A 15,396-nucleotide genomic window follows, 5' to 3' on the forward strand; every position below is an offset into this window, starting at 1 on the left:
TTGAGCTTTACAGGTCTTGTATCGATTCAAGTTTATTTATGCGTTTTTATTTACAAGTGCCGCCTTACTTTGTATGACTTAATAAAATTTGTAATATACATCGCACCTTCATATTATCAATTGATTTTTGGATGTATGTTTTACTTGTATACCCATTTGGCCAAAATGTTTTTGTTTAAAAACGTCGTACCGCTTTGTATAATAGAAAACCGAATTTTAATAGAATATAGTAATATATTACTGTTAATATTGTATTAGGAATATTTTGCGTCATAACTCTGTAATGCCTTAATAAGTAATTATGATAAAATATGCATATTGTTGTCACGTGGGAATCAGTTTACACCAACACGACTACATAAGGCAATACACAATATTTACGTACATCAACGTGGGAGGATCTTGACAGATACACTTATATATATATTTGGTAAATGTATTTATGGAAAGACTTCTTTTAATGGAATAATTTTACTATAATTTTAAATTTACTATGTCACTTCTACAAAGTATTTCCGTTTGCTTCAACGGACCATTCAGGTTATATATAGCTAAACACGTTTTCCTTATTTTGATTGGTACAAAATTTTATACGTAAAAAAGTGGTTTGCGTCTTTCTATTTGAAGTTTCAAAATACGGTTTATTTATTCTTTATGCTTCTTAATAGTATAAAAATCTATTATTTTTTCAACGAAATCAGTTCATATTCCTTATGTATGGGATAATAGGAGATATGAGTAAATAAAAATATAAAAATAAACTCTATTCAAGTAAGACAATCGATGCCTATTAGCCTACTAAACGTAAATCAATTTTAGGAATTCGAGATGTGGTGAAGTGTGGACTAGCAATGTTCGCTAACACAGGTACTTTTTCTATTCTCACACTCTCATAAATAATTAGACGATTTAACAAACAACCGGCGGCTAAACTAGCTTCCCGATAATTCAGAGGATCCCGAGAATTTTTCGACTCATTAAGTATAAACTCTTTCTATCGGTTACATAGCTACACGATATTTTGTTTTATTGTTTCAAATGTCTGGTGACAGAAAGGGACGTCTAACTATGAGTAAGGTCGTACATATATACCTAGATAAGAAGCAACTAACGTTGGAGAGATATTTATCAACAAAATCTTGATAGAATATTGTAATCCGCAGAGATTTTTTTATCTATAAAACCTTTTTTGTTTCAAGATTTTTACATAAATTTATTCACGATTGAAGATATCCATGGTAGAAATTAAAATGATATCGTACATATATTCGTATTAGTAAAAGTACAGTCAACTTTCTATTTGAATATAGAACGATTTTTTTTCTTTTCAACATCTCTAGTAAATAGAGCCATGATCGTGTGAAACTAAGCTAAATTGAAAAACTAACACACTCTTTGTGTAATTAAAAAAATGGCACATTTCTATTGCAAAAAATGAAAAATACAGTGTTTTATTTAACGTTACACGGCTTTTCATGACACATAGCAGTTGACTAATATGAAAGTTTTCAAAGAAATGTTAGGGTACATTTCATGTTGAGTTCAGTCGTTGTTAGGTCGACGACACTGAAACATTCACGTAGGCTTTGTTGTGAGGCCCGCTCTCAATCATAATGCTATGGCAAGAGGTAAACGAAAAATATTACGGCTATTACCATATGCAGCACAAACAAAATAAATATACTTTGCATTTAAAAGTTGAATTTACTAAATCGGTAAATTATTCAATTTGTTTCTTTATGAAATTAATATTTTAACTTGATAAACTATGAGGTAGAATATGTCAATATTTTTTAAATAAAATGATATAACTACAGACAAATCATAAATATTGATAATTTGTATAAAGATTTCTTCTTGCTATTCGTCTAATTATATGTACACATCACATGTATTTACATGTAGGGACACACAGGGACAAATTATTTTATGATGCTATTGAAGCGGAGATAAATCAATACTTGTATTACACAACTAACTATCTGTATAACATTTAACAAAACTTCTAATAAACACTTAATATGATATTGTTTAACAATTGATTAACTAATAAAGAGGCTAATAATATTTTAATTACAGAACAATTTTATATACATTTTTATATACCTTAGGTCATGTATTAAAACGAATAAAGTTTGGTCTGTTTGAATCAAATTTTGTATATTCTTATAATGAGTAATAAAGTTAGTACAAAATTCAGTAATAGTTATACACGTACTAATAAACACAGTTCAGTTATAGCTTCTAGAGATATTGACAATTTACATGATTGGCATAAACAAGATAGAACAGGTTTAAAAGAATAAGTTTTTTAAAGTTATTCCTTAAATCCTCGCTACGTCGTGACATGTACAATAAGCTTACAATCTAACAATATCTAGTCTGAGAGTGCTGCAATAAACGAGAGGGAAGGCTTCACTCGAGTGTCAGCTCGTTAGGGAGGGAGCTTAAATTATTCCACAAGTCTATGGGCACTTTTACATGCGTAACTTGGTTAAAATGTTACATGTGTTAAAAACGAAACAATATCGTCACCGTTATAAATACGACTTTCATTTTATATAAAAATAAGAAAAATCTTCTAGTCATTTTGATATAATATAATTTTTTTAGGTTATAATTAATATGTGAGACAGTGGTTACTACACAAGGGACTACAAGGGTCCCAAGGATGGTGGCGCATTGACGATGTAAGGAATAGTTAATATTTCTTACAGCGTCATTGTCTATGGGTGATGGTGACCACTTACCATCAGATGGCCCATATTCTCGTCCGCCAACCTGTACCATAAAAAAAAAATGTTTTTTTATATATAATTAAAATGGCGTAAAAATCATGGATATGCGATGAATGCAAGTTATGCTATCGTGTATTTGAAATAGTGAAGTCACTTCGTAATCGACGTTCCTATGCAACTTATTAATAATTATATAAAATTCTTGAATACTATCTGATGTTGCGTTAATTAGTTAATTACGGTAAATCACGTATTCGCCGTGTACGGGTTACGATTACGATACGGTATTAAGAACTGAAGTCCCTTAAATCTCTATTATCTATTAAATAATAGATCTTGAAACTGAAACACAAATATACAAAGTAATTATATATAGCAAAATAGTGTAACGGGTAAGTTGAGGTCAATTACCAATATGGGTTGAAACAACCTCATTAACAGTAATTATATAAAGAAGACGTTATAAAAGACCTTCATTGATTGTAATAAAATTTAAATTTTCCTAAATATACTTAGAAATAATCCCTTATACAAAGTTGGTTTCGCAGATCGTTATTGTATGATAACGTTTGAACGTGAAACGTTTTACGTTAGGTAGATAGGCATTCACAAGAATTTTCTCCCGAACTTTCCCCGATGTCTGCGGCCAAGTCTGGCGCGTGAGGGTGTGGGTGGCGCTGGCTTCACTTTCGTTCGTCGCAAACAGCGTCGTCAGTTGACCTTTCTTGTTATAAAATTTTCTCAATCGATTTTTATTTCTGCCTGTTGTTTAAAATTCAAGTAAGCCCTTTGAAGTTAATTTTATATAATCGTATCAAAATATGCTCTTGGATATCTAACACGTATTTTTTATTATTTATTGGATATATCGTTTTTAGTTGACATGATCTTTTGGAAATTTTTGGTTTTAATGGTTTATTATTAATTTTGGTTTGTTAAAATACAGTAGCAACTTATATGAGGATTTAGCCATCAAAATTACAGAGAAAGAATACCTTTAATCTATAAAAGAGTTAGAAAAGTGTAACTATTGAGTTTCTTGCCTGATCTTTGTAAGAAATTCCGCATCCTGAACCTGTTTTACGTTTAATTTTAATTTGCCTGTTTGAATAATGCATATTTTGATTTACGACACTTTCTTGCACAGTAAAGTAATTCTATGAGGAAAAACTCGAAAGTCAATAGCGTGCAATGTTGTGAACTAATATGCGACTTTGATTATAATAATTATGAAATATATATGATATACGTATCAAAATAGCGTATCACCGTAAGTTGATCGTAAACATTTTACTAGTGAGATACCGATTCAATTCTTATAAGAGCCCATGCTGGACACTTACATCATGTAAACGTATGTATGTATATGTCACACAAATTCATTAACACGTGTCAATTCCAATCGCTGTTCCACTATATGCATACATATAAAAGACAAAGTCCCAACTGAGTGGCTATCAACGCACAGCTTCAAATATAATATATAGAGAATTGAGAAACGATTTTGAGACTTTATATTTAATGGATTGCGATAAATTTGGATTTAATTGTAAACCTCAATTTTCTTAGAGAATCGTGTCACTGTTTTCACGGCCAAAATTCGCATTTTATAGTGTAGTACTATTTGTAAATAATCTTTTAATATTATATAAAGGTAGAAGACAAACGAACAAGTCATAACGGTGATTACGTCATGAACAACTCAGATTATAAAAATGTCAATGAGAAGGTAACTTATTTCAATCGTATAATCGTATCACAATATTTGAATATGAATTACATATGTAGGAAGTATGTTTCGAAACAAATTCCAAATGACTAAGTAGTATTCAAAATAATGTTATTCATCACCTCAACAAATATTATATTACAAATATTTCGATGTTAGGATCAAGTCATCCACTAAACTAATTCACTTTCCAATCGCACATACGAATCGTTTGTTGTATCCCAGAGCTCTTTAACCTTTGTGTCAGCGATATTAAAGGTTCCGCAGGTAACATAATGGTAGCTGGTCAGCGTCAAGCTCGCATCGTTCCATTATGAAAATTGACAAGTAAAGGGTCGAAGAACCCAGAGTCAGCTTATTTTAAATCGCTAATATCCATATAGATAGAAATTGCGTCCAGACATCATTTTTGAATGACGTTGCCAAAATAGAAGCACTATTTTAAATTAGTTTGATATTTTAGTACACCTGCGATAACGCTATCATACATACTCATACATACAATATGTAAATCTTCTTTGAAGTAATCAAAACCTTCCTATTAAAAATCTATACATATAATAAAATTGGAGTGTCTGTTTGCAATATTAAAAAAAAGTCCCTTATTTACTCAATGCTCTATGAATTTGATATAATACATATCTATATGTATACACGGTACATGTACCAAAATATTTTTTTTTTACAATTTTTGTCTATCTGTCAGTCTGTTCCGGCTAATCTATAGCTAATGATTTTGACTTTTACTGGCAGATACTTGATATTATAAGGAGTAACTTAGGCTACAACAATATTATTTCAAACGCGTACAAGGTCGCGAGCACAGCTAGTAACAAATATAAAAATATGTAAACTATATAAATCTTCTTTTTTTTTTTGAAGTTCACTTTATGACGCAAAAGCAATTTATTTGTACTAAGTTGTATTGGGAATTTTACGCAATCAATCTCCTTTTGCGATTAAAAAGTTTTGTGTGGAATCTATAAACTTATATGTAATTTGCACATTGCTTTTTATTTAAATTAATTCTGTTCATAGATTTTATCCTTGTTTCTTAAATGAAACGCTTTAATTTTGCACGCCTACCCATTTGTCTTTTTTGCACGTCTTAGATTTGGTAGTTGAGCAATTTGTACAATCTTTTATTTAAAAAAAATAATTTTTGTTCCGGTAAATATCATACAAAAATAAAAACGTGTCTTTTATAAAGTTAAAGTAATTTCTGTTAATACTATCTTCAGTCATATATTGCTATAACACATTTTCTGATTGAGGAAGCAGATACTAAATCATAACACACCCTAAAATGAATAGGGAGGGTTCAGAGGGTTCCCTCTTTTTCCAACATATATAACTTCGTTATTTTATTTATAAAATGTTAGCTTACATCGCTGCATTGCTATTGATGACATATTAAATGTGTTAAATTTGTATTACAAATATTAGCAACAAAAAAGGGTCAATATTGTCGAGAATAATTAATATAACATTTTTTTGTTAATTATAATTTAGATGGCATATTAATATGTTAGTATTAAGTGACTTAAAACGATAGTGAAGTCCATTTTCGTTTAAATGCATTTTTTTATTCTGTTGATAAAGTATTGTACTGATGATTTCTGACTGTTTAAACTAGATTATTGGAGATTAAAAAGTCGAATTTGTATTTATGGAATGAATAGATACATTACGTGAAGAGGGTTACATCTGAGATCCTAAACAAATTGACCAAGCCTTCGGATTAGATCTCGATGCCCTTTTCTTTTGCCAGTAAACAGATTTCAACTTACGAACTTCCATTTTATACAGGTATTTACAATTTTTATTTATCCTTATAAAATATAATAAGGTTTTTTAAAACCTGACAGACGCTAACCTGCCTGTGTAAATATACTAATTTTATTAAATCGGTTGAACAGTATAGAAGATGATGTACAGAAGTTCAATATCAGTGGAATAGATGTAACAAAACCACACCATAAAATATGTGGCAACTTATATGGTAACCAGTAAAACGTTGTCGTAGTCTACCATAATCTCACATAGTTATTTCGACATCCATATTTGTGCTTAATATTATAACGAGGCTAAAATTATTTGGGTGTAAATATTCGCCGAAAATAATGGGTTTAAGTTTTTCATTTATAATTTTTTTGTATAACATAATTTATTTTATTAATAAATTGCTGTACGAAGTCGGGGTAGGGCGCATATGTGGTTAAATTGTATTACTTGTAAAAATACCACTTTTAAAAATTACTAAGTTACAATGAATGGAAATTCAATTGAAATGTACGAATTGGTAACATCCTTATTAAAGGAATCATATAAAAATCATGTCAATTTATAACTGTTTGAATTTGCCATCAGACATCGGAAATTACGCCATAACCTACATGCCATCGCCGAAATCGAAGGAGACTCGAATCGCGATTCCCGAACTGAAGACTACCTTCAATTTATATGTAGATATTCGAAAAATTTTATCTTTTGAATCAAGTAAGAAGATAAAATATGAATATTAAAATGACAAGGTTTCGCTTGAAATTGAAATTATTCACTTTATCCCTCTGAGGCCATCGATTCCTTGGAGACGAATTCTATTGGGTACCGACTATGAATAAATGATGTTATTAAGTAGAATTTAATTCAATGAACGTCTTGTAATGCAAATATATTTTACATACATACACTAAGTTTTTTGCACCTAGTCGTTTAGGTGTTAGTTTATTTTTATTTCTAAGAAAATATCATTTTATAGTTTCTCGTACTTTTCGAAATAAGCTTTAGAATTGTATCCGACACATAACTTACCTCACATTTTTCTTAATCACTGAGCACGTTACGAATTATGAACACAAATTAAACTCATGAAAATGCAATTACAATTCACTGAATCCTCTAAGCAGATATGTTAATAAAGGAAAAGACTGTGCTTTAACACACCAGAACCAGAAAATAATAAATGTTTTTTATAATGTTGCACAAATATTTGACGTTTAACATGTACAGCGGATATGCCGCAAGAATCTTTTGTAACGTAATGTTTTCTTAAATTTCACACCTTATAGGTATCATGTTGATGTAGCTATAAAAGTAATTCTCTTTCTAATATAAGTTAGTCTCACCCGTAATTCAGTCTGTTAGGTTAGAACAACACAATATTGAGTCCTAAGCAAATTGTTTAAACGAGCCCGTAGCGGGCATTGTTTACATTTATCGTGAAATTACGAACATTGTATAGCAACGTTTTTGTGGATCTCCGAAATAAATTGTAGATTCTTATCTATTTTCTTATTAAGTATAATGAAAGACCGTATTTAATTCCTTACGACGCGCGCGTTACATATTGTACATATTTAGTTGTCGTCTACTAAGATTTTATTAAAAATATTCATGGAATTGAGAAACACCATACCAAACGGCGCAAAAACTCGACAGAAGGATGGAGAAACAAAAAAAAAAAATTGATTTTCTTTAATAAAATTAGCGATGTGAGCGGTCAAGCCATTTCCTAGTTCACAAATACTTTTTACTAACACCTATTACTATTCATTTTGTGTTGACGATTGAAGCGTTAATATTAGGTATTCCAAATGTAAAAGGACGTATAAAGGTACATAAAAAACCTTTGACGTCGATTTGAGATATCACTGGTCGCGAGCTTGTATAATCTACGATGTCGCTGTTATCAGAACTTTGGAAGTAAAATTAAGGGGATATTAATATCAAGTTTAGAAATAGTATAGTAGTATAGTGTCGCATGAATAAAAATATCTCTTATTGGGGTAAAATATAGCTTATCTTTAATAGCAAATTGCATGTAATACGTAATTATAAGGTTCTTTATTGTTCCTTAGATTGAAATGAACTATATATATATATATATATATATATTAACAGTAATAAAATCTATTCGATAGAGGAGTTTGTACTCTTGTGTTTTTGTTATTGAACTGTGTATATGGATTGCCAGGATTGTGATAAATAAGTAATTTTTGTGTCATGTTGAATAATTTATTACTTTTGTAATTTCGTACTAACTGTATATATTGTGTTTCGTACGTAATACATTCAGTATGTAGTAGAATTAGGAGAGGTCTACACATTTAGCTCGCACTGAAATGTAAGTAAGCTAGCGGCTGATGTTAATGGGTGTAAATACTGGCATATACATAATTATGCCAGCATGCCGCTGCGTGCATCCGACTGGCTTGAGATAAAATGATTCTAAAGCACAACATTTTCTTTCGCGTCAAATTTTTTATGAAAGCTGAAGGAAACCATCAACATTTTATATTCCTTTTAAATTAAAAAAAATACGTGTAAAGTATGAATTAACGGAATAATAAATTAAGGTTAATTTATTTTTATGGATATTAAGTTGTTACGATCAAGCTCTTTAATTAAACTCTATATGAAATTTAATTTTAGATTGCCTGGCGGATAAGATATTTTAAAATGATATTATTTGTTCATTATCTTTAAAATATGCATTTCTTTATATAAGTAAATAATTATCGTATAGTTAATCCTAGAGTGCAAAGCCATCCGTCTGCATTCAAGAAACAATTTCAATTTTGATTTAAATCCTCTAAATAAAGAAACACATAAAAGCGTGTCATTATTTTACAGAATTTACCATCTGTATCTTATTAAACAAATAGCGTGAAGAAAATAACAATAACAACATATATAAACATTCTAGAATTCAGATTATTTGGTAATAGGGATTTTGGTCATCAGATATTGTACGACGAAGCAGCAATACTTAGTACTGTTGTGTCTATGTTTAAAGGGTGAGTGAGCCAGTGCATCAAGAGGCACAAGGGATTTAACATCTTAGTTTTCAAGGTCAATGGGTCATTGGCGATGGAAGGAATTATTATTTGCTTTTGCCCATTTCCGCCCCTTTAATGATGATATATTAAAAAATATATATTGTTTAAATTTTTATACAAACATTCTGCCCGTAAAGTTTTCAAAATGTAATGTTCATGGATCACTTTTCGAACAGCCCTTGTAAAGGTTTATCTTTTTAACGTCCCATGACTTTAATGGTACGGTAATATAAAGGCACCGTGGCTTTGATGGTACGGTTATGGGTTCATGGGTAATGCCCGAGACAACTTTTACGGGACACTGACCAACTTCTAAAACATTAATAGGTATTTTCGTGTTCTTTTTCTTGTAGTAGTCGATTTTGAAACCAAAAACGGTTTGGAGCAATGCAGCAATGCAGAACACAGATTCTATATTCCAATAAGCTTATTAAGTATATTTGATGTTACGCATGTAATGAATTTTGTCTGATTAAAATAGCAAATGGTAGGATAAATGTCTGCATGAAATCACGGAATTAATTATTCAATGTAAGTCCGAAGATACCGATTCATAATACCATAAGCTCCGCGACATTCAGTAGAATTGCCTTGGAATTAGTAACGGGTAATTTTACTTTACTATATATTTGTATGCATAAAGTAATCTGAAAATAATGATAAATTATATTGAACGTTATATTGTCACAAACACAGTGCGATTATAAAAAGATTTAATTTGAAATTTGATTGAAATGTTAAGTGTTTCTATATTATGTGGCCCTTATAATATATTATATACTACATATCTGCAACCGACTTTGTTAGTAAGGATTTAGAACTTGTTTTTTTACTGGAAGCATTGGGTATTTCGTTCAAACTATACTTGTTTTACTTGGCAGTAGGGCTCTAAGCAAGATCGTCTGGGTACCAGTCAATCAAGCCAAGCAGCAATACTTTATATTGTTGTGTTCCGGTTTGAAGGGTCAGTGAGCCAGTGCCACGAGCACAGGGGACATAATAACTTAGTTTCCAAGGTTGTTGACACAAAGGAAGGCAAGGAAGGATAAAGTTTTTTTTCAGCACGACTATTCACAGGCAATGTCGACTTTTGGTCATTTATTGTTAAAAAAAATGTATCATATCACACTTTAATAATATTTATTTTATATAAAGTATGTCGTGAAAACGTAACAGACTCTTGTTTATGCATTTGTAATGTTAGTAAGATGTTATATCGAAATCATATGAATCGCTACCTAGTATTGCATAAAGTACACAATAGCATACGTGACGGCTCACTCGCGTAGATAAAATCAAATATCATCCTCCCTACAGACTATTCCCATCTATGTATACACATATCTGGTGGAGTCGATCCCCCTCACAAGACGTCGGTATTGCCAGAACAACAGACTTATTCTCGCATCCTCATTTGTTATTAAAATACGAAAGCGTCCCTTGACAATTGAAACTATCTAGTTCGTTTCAGAGGAGCGAATTACGCTTTAACACATTTTTTCGCTTTCGAGAAATACCTCGATATCAAATACAAGAAGTATTATAGAAATAAAAGTTAAAGTCGGCGCGAACAAATAAAGCTCATTTAAGTGGCAAGCAAAGTTGCAGCTGACAATTTAAAGTTAGTCTAGGCGGGAGTAATACGAGAGGTGAGAAATCGTAGGAGCGAGAGGTCGGGGGAGGCGTACTGGTCACTAACGGTATGAGCACTCCCGACATTGATAAAGTTGCATCGAACCAGGAATAAGTGACTTAACCAAGCGAGGCTCAACTTCGAGATAGCCTTAATATTAGATAGAACAACGCATTGACGAGTTCGTCTCGAGTTCGCGAGTTCGGAGGCGTTCCGGAAGTTACGTTGTTTTCGTAGAAAACAAAATAAATATGCAACGATATAAAACTTTTGTATTGTTACGACTTATTTGATTGATGCAATAATTCATAGAATACATTCAACAATGTATAAACGATGTTATGTTATGGTAAGTAGGTTAAAGTCCCCGATGAATTGTTTGTAACCGAACCTAGAAACAGGGAGGATCCACTCGGGACGTGTCTGGGAAGTTTGGTGTAAAACGACAAGACGAATACCTTATCGCTTTCTGTGTTCGCGATATCACTCAGAGAACTGTTGATGAAATAAAGAACTTTCTCTGACACATTCCCCTTCCAGTAAACCTAATATACTCGCGACTAGAAACAAACTAGATGAACTTGTTACATGCAATTTGAATACTCTCGAAACTAATATTTGTTTTAAATTCAATTTGTACGCATTACTTAACACTATTTCCAAATACAATGTTTACTAATCGTGGGAATCACATGTTTGATCTTCATATATTTTTGCAGGTTATCTTAACAAGGGATGAATTATAAACAAAAATGAAGCACATGAAAATTCGCAAAAGCATCCGTGGATTTGAACCCAAAACATTCTATAAAATTTCACGTATCTATTACGGGATGTTCGACCATCCTGTTTCAGTATATTATGTATTATTTCATTTATAATATATCTAAATGTAGTATTTTTTCAGCTTTAATGATTTCAAGTTACAGAGATTCAATCATTTATGTATAATGAATTTTGTATAGATACATAGAAAATTATAAAATAAATAAAATTAAAATGTTATTGGAAAAAAACATCTGCTCCAAGAAAACATTAAGAATATTAAAATAAGTAATAGCTCCATCGGGCTCACACCTGCCCCTTTTCGACGCGCACTCTGGCGCCCGCCCTTCGCTTCTTTCAAGTACTTTATGATAAAAGCTGTTTCGTCTCCACTTCATCTCGCCTCTAATTTAAGCCTATTTCACCTTCGGAAATGTCTAAGTTGTTTACATTTTCAATTGATTTTTACGCTCTAATATTTTGTACACTTTTTCTTTGAAGCGAAAGAATCTATCAATTGTCTCAGCTGTATTATACAACCACTGATTGTTGGTAAATATGAAAAAAAAAAAAATGTTTTTATTAATGTGTAATATTACAATGAAATTAATGTAAATTGTTGATCAATTTGAACATTTACGATATTCTCTCATTCATATTAACAAATAATTATATTTATATACAAATGTATTATAACTAGCGTATTCGTGTGTGGAAGGAGCTATCTATCTAACTTACTCAAAGCAATGAAAGGTAGCAATAATATATTGCCGGACATGCCATTATATGATATTTATGTAGAGGATTGGCCACTTACTCAGCTCCATTTTTTCCTCCCCTTTGCAGCATGCCCGCGCGTGCCATCTCACGCCCACGCCCTGGAAAAAATAAACCATCCATTACCTTTGAGTACACGGCGTTTTCCGCGTCCTTACCTTACCTGTACTAAATACAATCTGTCTGTGTCTTATACCAAATAGCTAATTGAAGAGTTTAATCGCCGTCCTCTAACACATCAGCGATTGTTTAATGTTATTTGATTATTCATCGAAGTACCTACATATTAAATAAAAACTTAACTAACATTTATTAAAGACATAATCTTTATTCAGTAGGTACAGAAGCGTCATATTTCCGTATTAATTGTCAAAAATTTTCCATCCTTTTGGAACTAAACGACTCCTCGTATCTGAGAACACCCGGCAAAAGAAACTCAACGGGATTTTATGTATACGTAGGTAATATAAAAAAACAGGAGATAACGTAAATATATACTCGTATGAGCTTATCAAGTCCTTAAGTTTAAACTTCTAACACTCATGCAATCAAGGGAAATTTATGGAAATCACCATAGACTACTATTTACAAAATGTAAATTAAGTTACGTCTACAATGGTGGCTCATCTATCCGCTTTGAACCATTTCTCTCGTAGATAAAAGCGGTAATTTAGCTGTTTAATCAGCAATCAATTCTGGGAGCTTGACGGATTGCCACGAGAGAATATTTCAATGTCGAAGCGATGCATCTATTTAAGAGACATCTTCAACTAAAGGTACACAATGAACCGGGAGGGTAATTAATGACACGCTTCTGTTTATTTACCCCCGGCTTCAATGAAACTTGTATTGTTTCTAGCAATCATGGGAATTATTATGATGATTAAGATATATCCGTATAGGGAACAAAGCAAAAATTTAATAGGAACGGAAGAACTATTTGTTTCATAAAATAAACGTAGGAATAATTTAAAAAAAATTGCATACGTTTTCATTAAACACAAATTTTATATAAATATATAATATAACGGACTCTTATCAGTTTCGTAATTAGATGGATAAGACATCATAGCATGCTCTTTAATTGTATAATATAATATACTATACAAATATTAAAAAGATATCACTGGTTCAAATATTTTCAAACATCGCTTTGAATCAAAGTTCCCTTAGTGGCATGCCAAATTCATCTCCAATTTTTCTGGAAAATGCATTAATTGACACATTTGTTTTATATTAAAAACAAGGGGGGCTGTGTTAAATTAAGCTAAAATCTCAAGCCAACAATGTATGTTTAATATCAAGTTGATTTTGCAATGAGTTTCGGTTAATAATTAAAGGTATAATTTATCGATAGTATTGATACAAGATTATTTATTGAAACAAATACACCTTAAGCTTTACATCGCGAACTTTTTGTTATATGACAATTCAGAAGGGCTTGGACATATGGAATAATCAACTATAGAGCATATTACACATACACGGACAATAATGTTAATATTTCATTGTAATGCAATTAGACATTTTACGACCAAAAAGGTGTTAATGACATAAATTAGTTAATCACTCGCTTTCTGCTGTTAGCAACGTGTGAAACATTTGCGATTATACGACGGGACACGCAATTTCGCTATTATCCTAGCTGCTAACATGTGTCTCATATAATTGTATTAACTGTTGATTTATGTATCCGTTAATACAGTTTATAAGGAAATAGGGCTACTGTTTCGTTACTTTAATTTGGCCTCGGGAAACACTTAATCTCGATTTATATAGACATCTCGTGTCACCGATCTGTTGATGATTGGTACTTGGAATTGTCGAAACTGGTATAAAAATATTCTGTGTCTATGTGTATATGTAAATAGAGTAAGTCGATTTTTTTCCCAGTGATTGTTGGAGGTTAGCTGCACATAAAAAATAGGTTATGGTATCGTTTTGAAGAGCTTTAGCCGCTTTTGAAGATGTGCAGAAAAAAAAAAGGATTCTTGTTTACTAAATTGTAACGATTTAACAAGCAATTAATTTTAGAGCGCGAAAATAGTTACTGTCTGGTTAATAAATAAAGTAAATTGTCCGATACGAGAACGATATAATAATAAATCGTAATAACTTTTCATGACATTGATGAAATGATATCATATTCTTTAAAAAATACGCTTTATAAAAAAATTGTATAACAAACAAACTTTTAAAATGTATTTTATTTTATTCGTAGAAAATACTAATTGTACCGTTCATTACGTAGTTTAAAAAATATTGTTACAACAGTATATGAATATTTAGATATTGGTATTGAGATAACGTCCTAATTTTTTTTTTCACGTAACGTTCATTAACGAATGTCCATCATATGTTATTTAAAGTGACTTTGCTCATTTTTTGCTACAATCCTACTTTATATACTTTAGTGTACCCTAGTTAATGATAAAATTTAAGAAGGGTCGTAACTGCATAGAAGATGCATAGACATATGAATACTCAGTAAATCTACAAGGAGTATACGGTGGCGCACTTGCGAATGTTGGAACTAAAACGCTTAATGCGAATTTGTAATATGCCGATAATGAAAACGTGCAGGCACTCACAGCACCACAGCAGAAAGATAGATAGATAGATAAAAACTTTATTGCACTCAATATCATATAAAATAACAGTACATATAAAATGGTTCATTACAGAAAATTGAAGGCAAGGGCGGCCTTATCACTAAAAGCGATCTAAGGAAAGGTGACAGAGGTTTTAAGTTATGTAACTCCTGTGGACAACATTCCCGAAGAAACCTGTAGAAGCCCAAATGCAATTCTGCAATACGATATATCGAAACAATAGAAATTTGACAATTCTTATCTTCGTTTATTGTCAACACATAGAATTGATTTTGTACGGATGAAATTTATACAAAGTTAC

General features: G+C 31.3%; 1 protein-coding gene across 1 annotated transcript in view; it reads right to left on the reverse strand.

Annotated features, from left to right (window-relative positions):
* LOC124530787 overlaps positions 1-15,396 on the reverse strand; it is a 126,525-nt gene that overhangs the window by 39,042 nt on the left and 72,087 nt on the right. The window contains exon 4 of the mRNA XM_047105071.1: positions 12,524-12,584. Coding sequence (XP_046961027.1) covers positions 12,524-12,570 — 47 coding nt within the window. The 5' untranslated portion in view covers positions 12,571-12,584. The remainder of the gene's footprint in view (positions 1-12,523; positions 12,585-15,396) is intronic.

The sequence above is a fragment of the Vanessa cardui genome, chromosome 7 (genome assembly GCF_905220365.1).
Source record: "Vanessa cardui chromosome 7, ilVanCard2.1, whole genome shotgun sequence".
Taxonomy (NCBI): domain Eukaryota; kingdom Metazoa; phylum Arthropoda; class Insecta; order Lepidoptera; family Nymphalidae; genus Vanessa; species Vanessa cardui.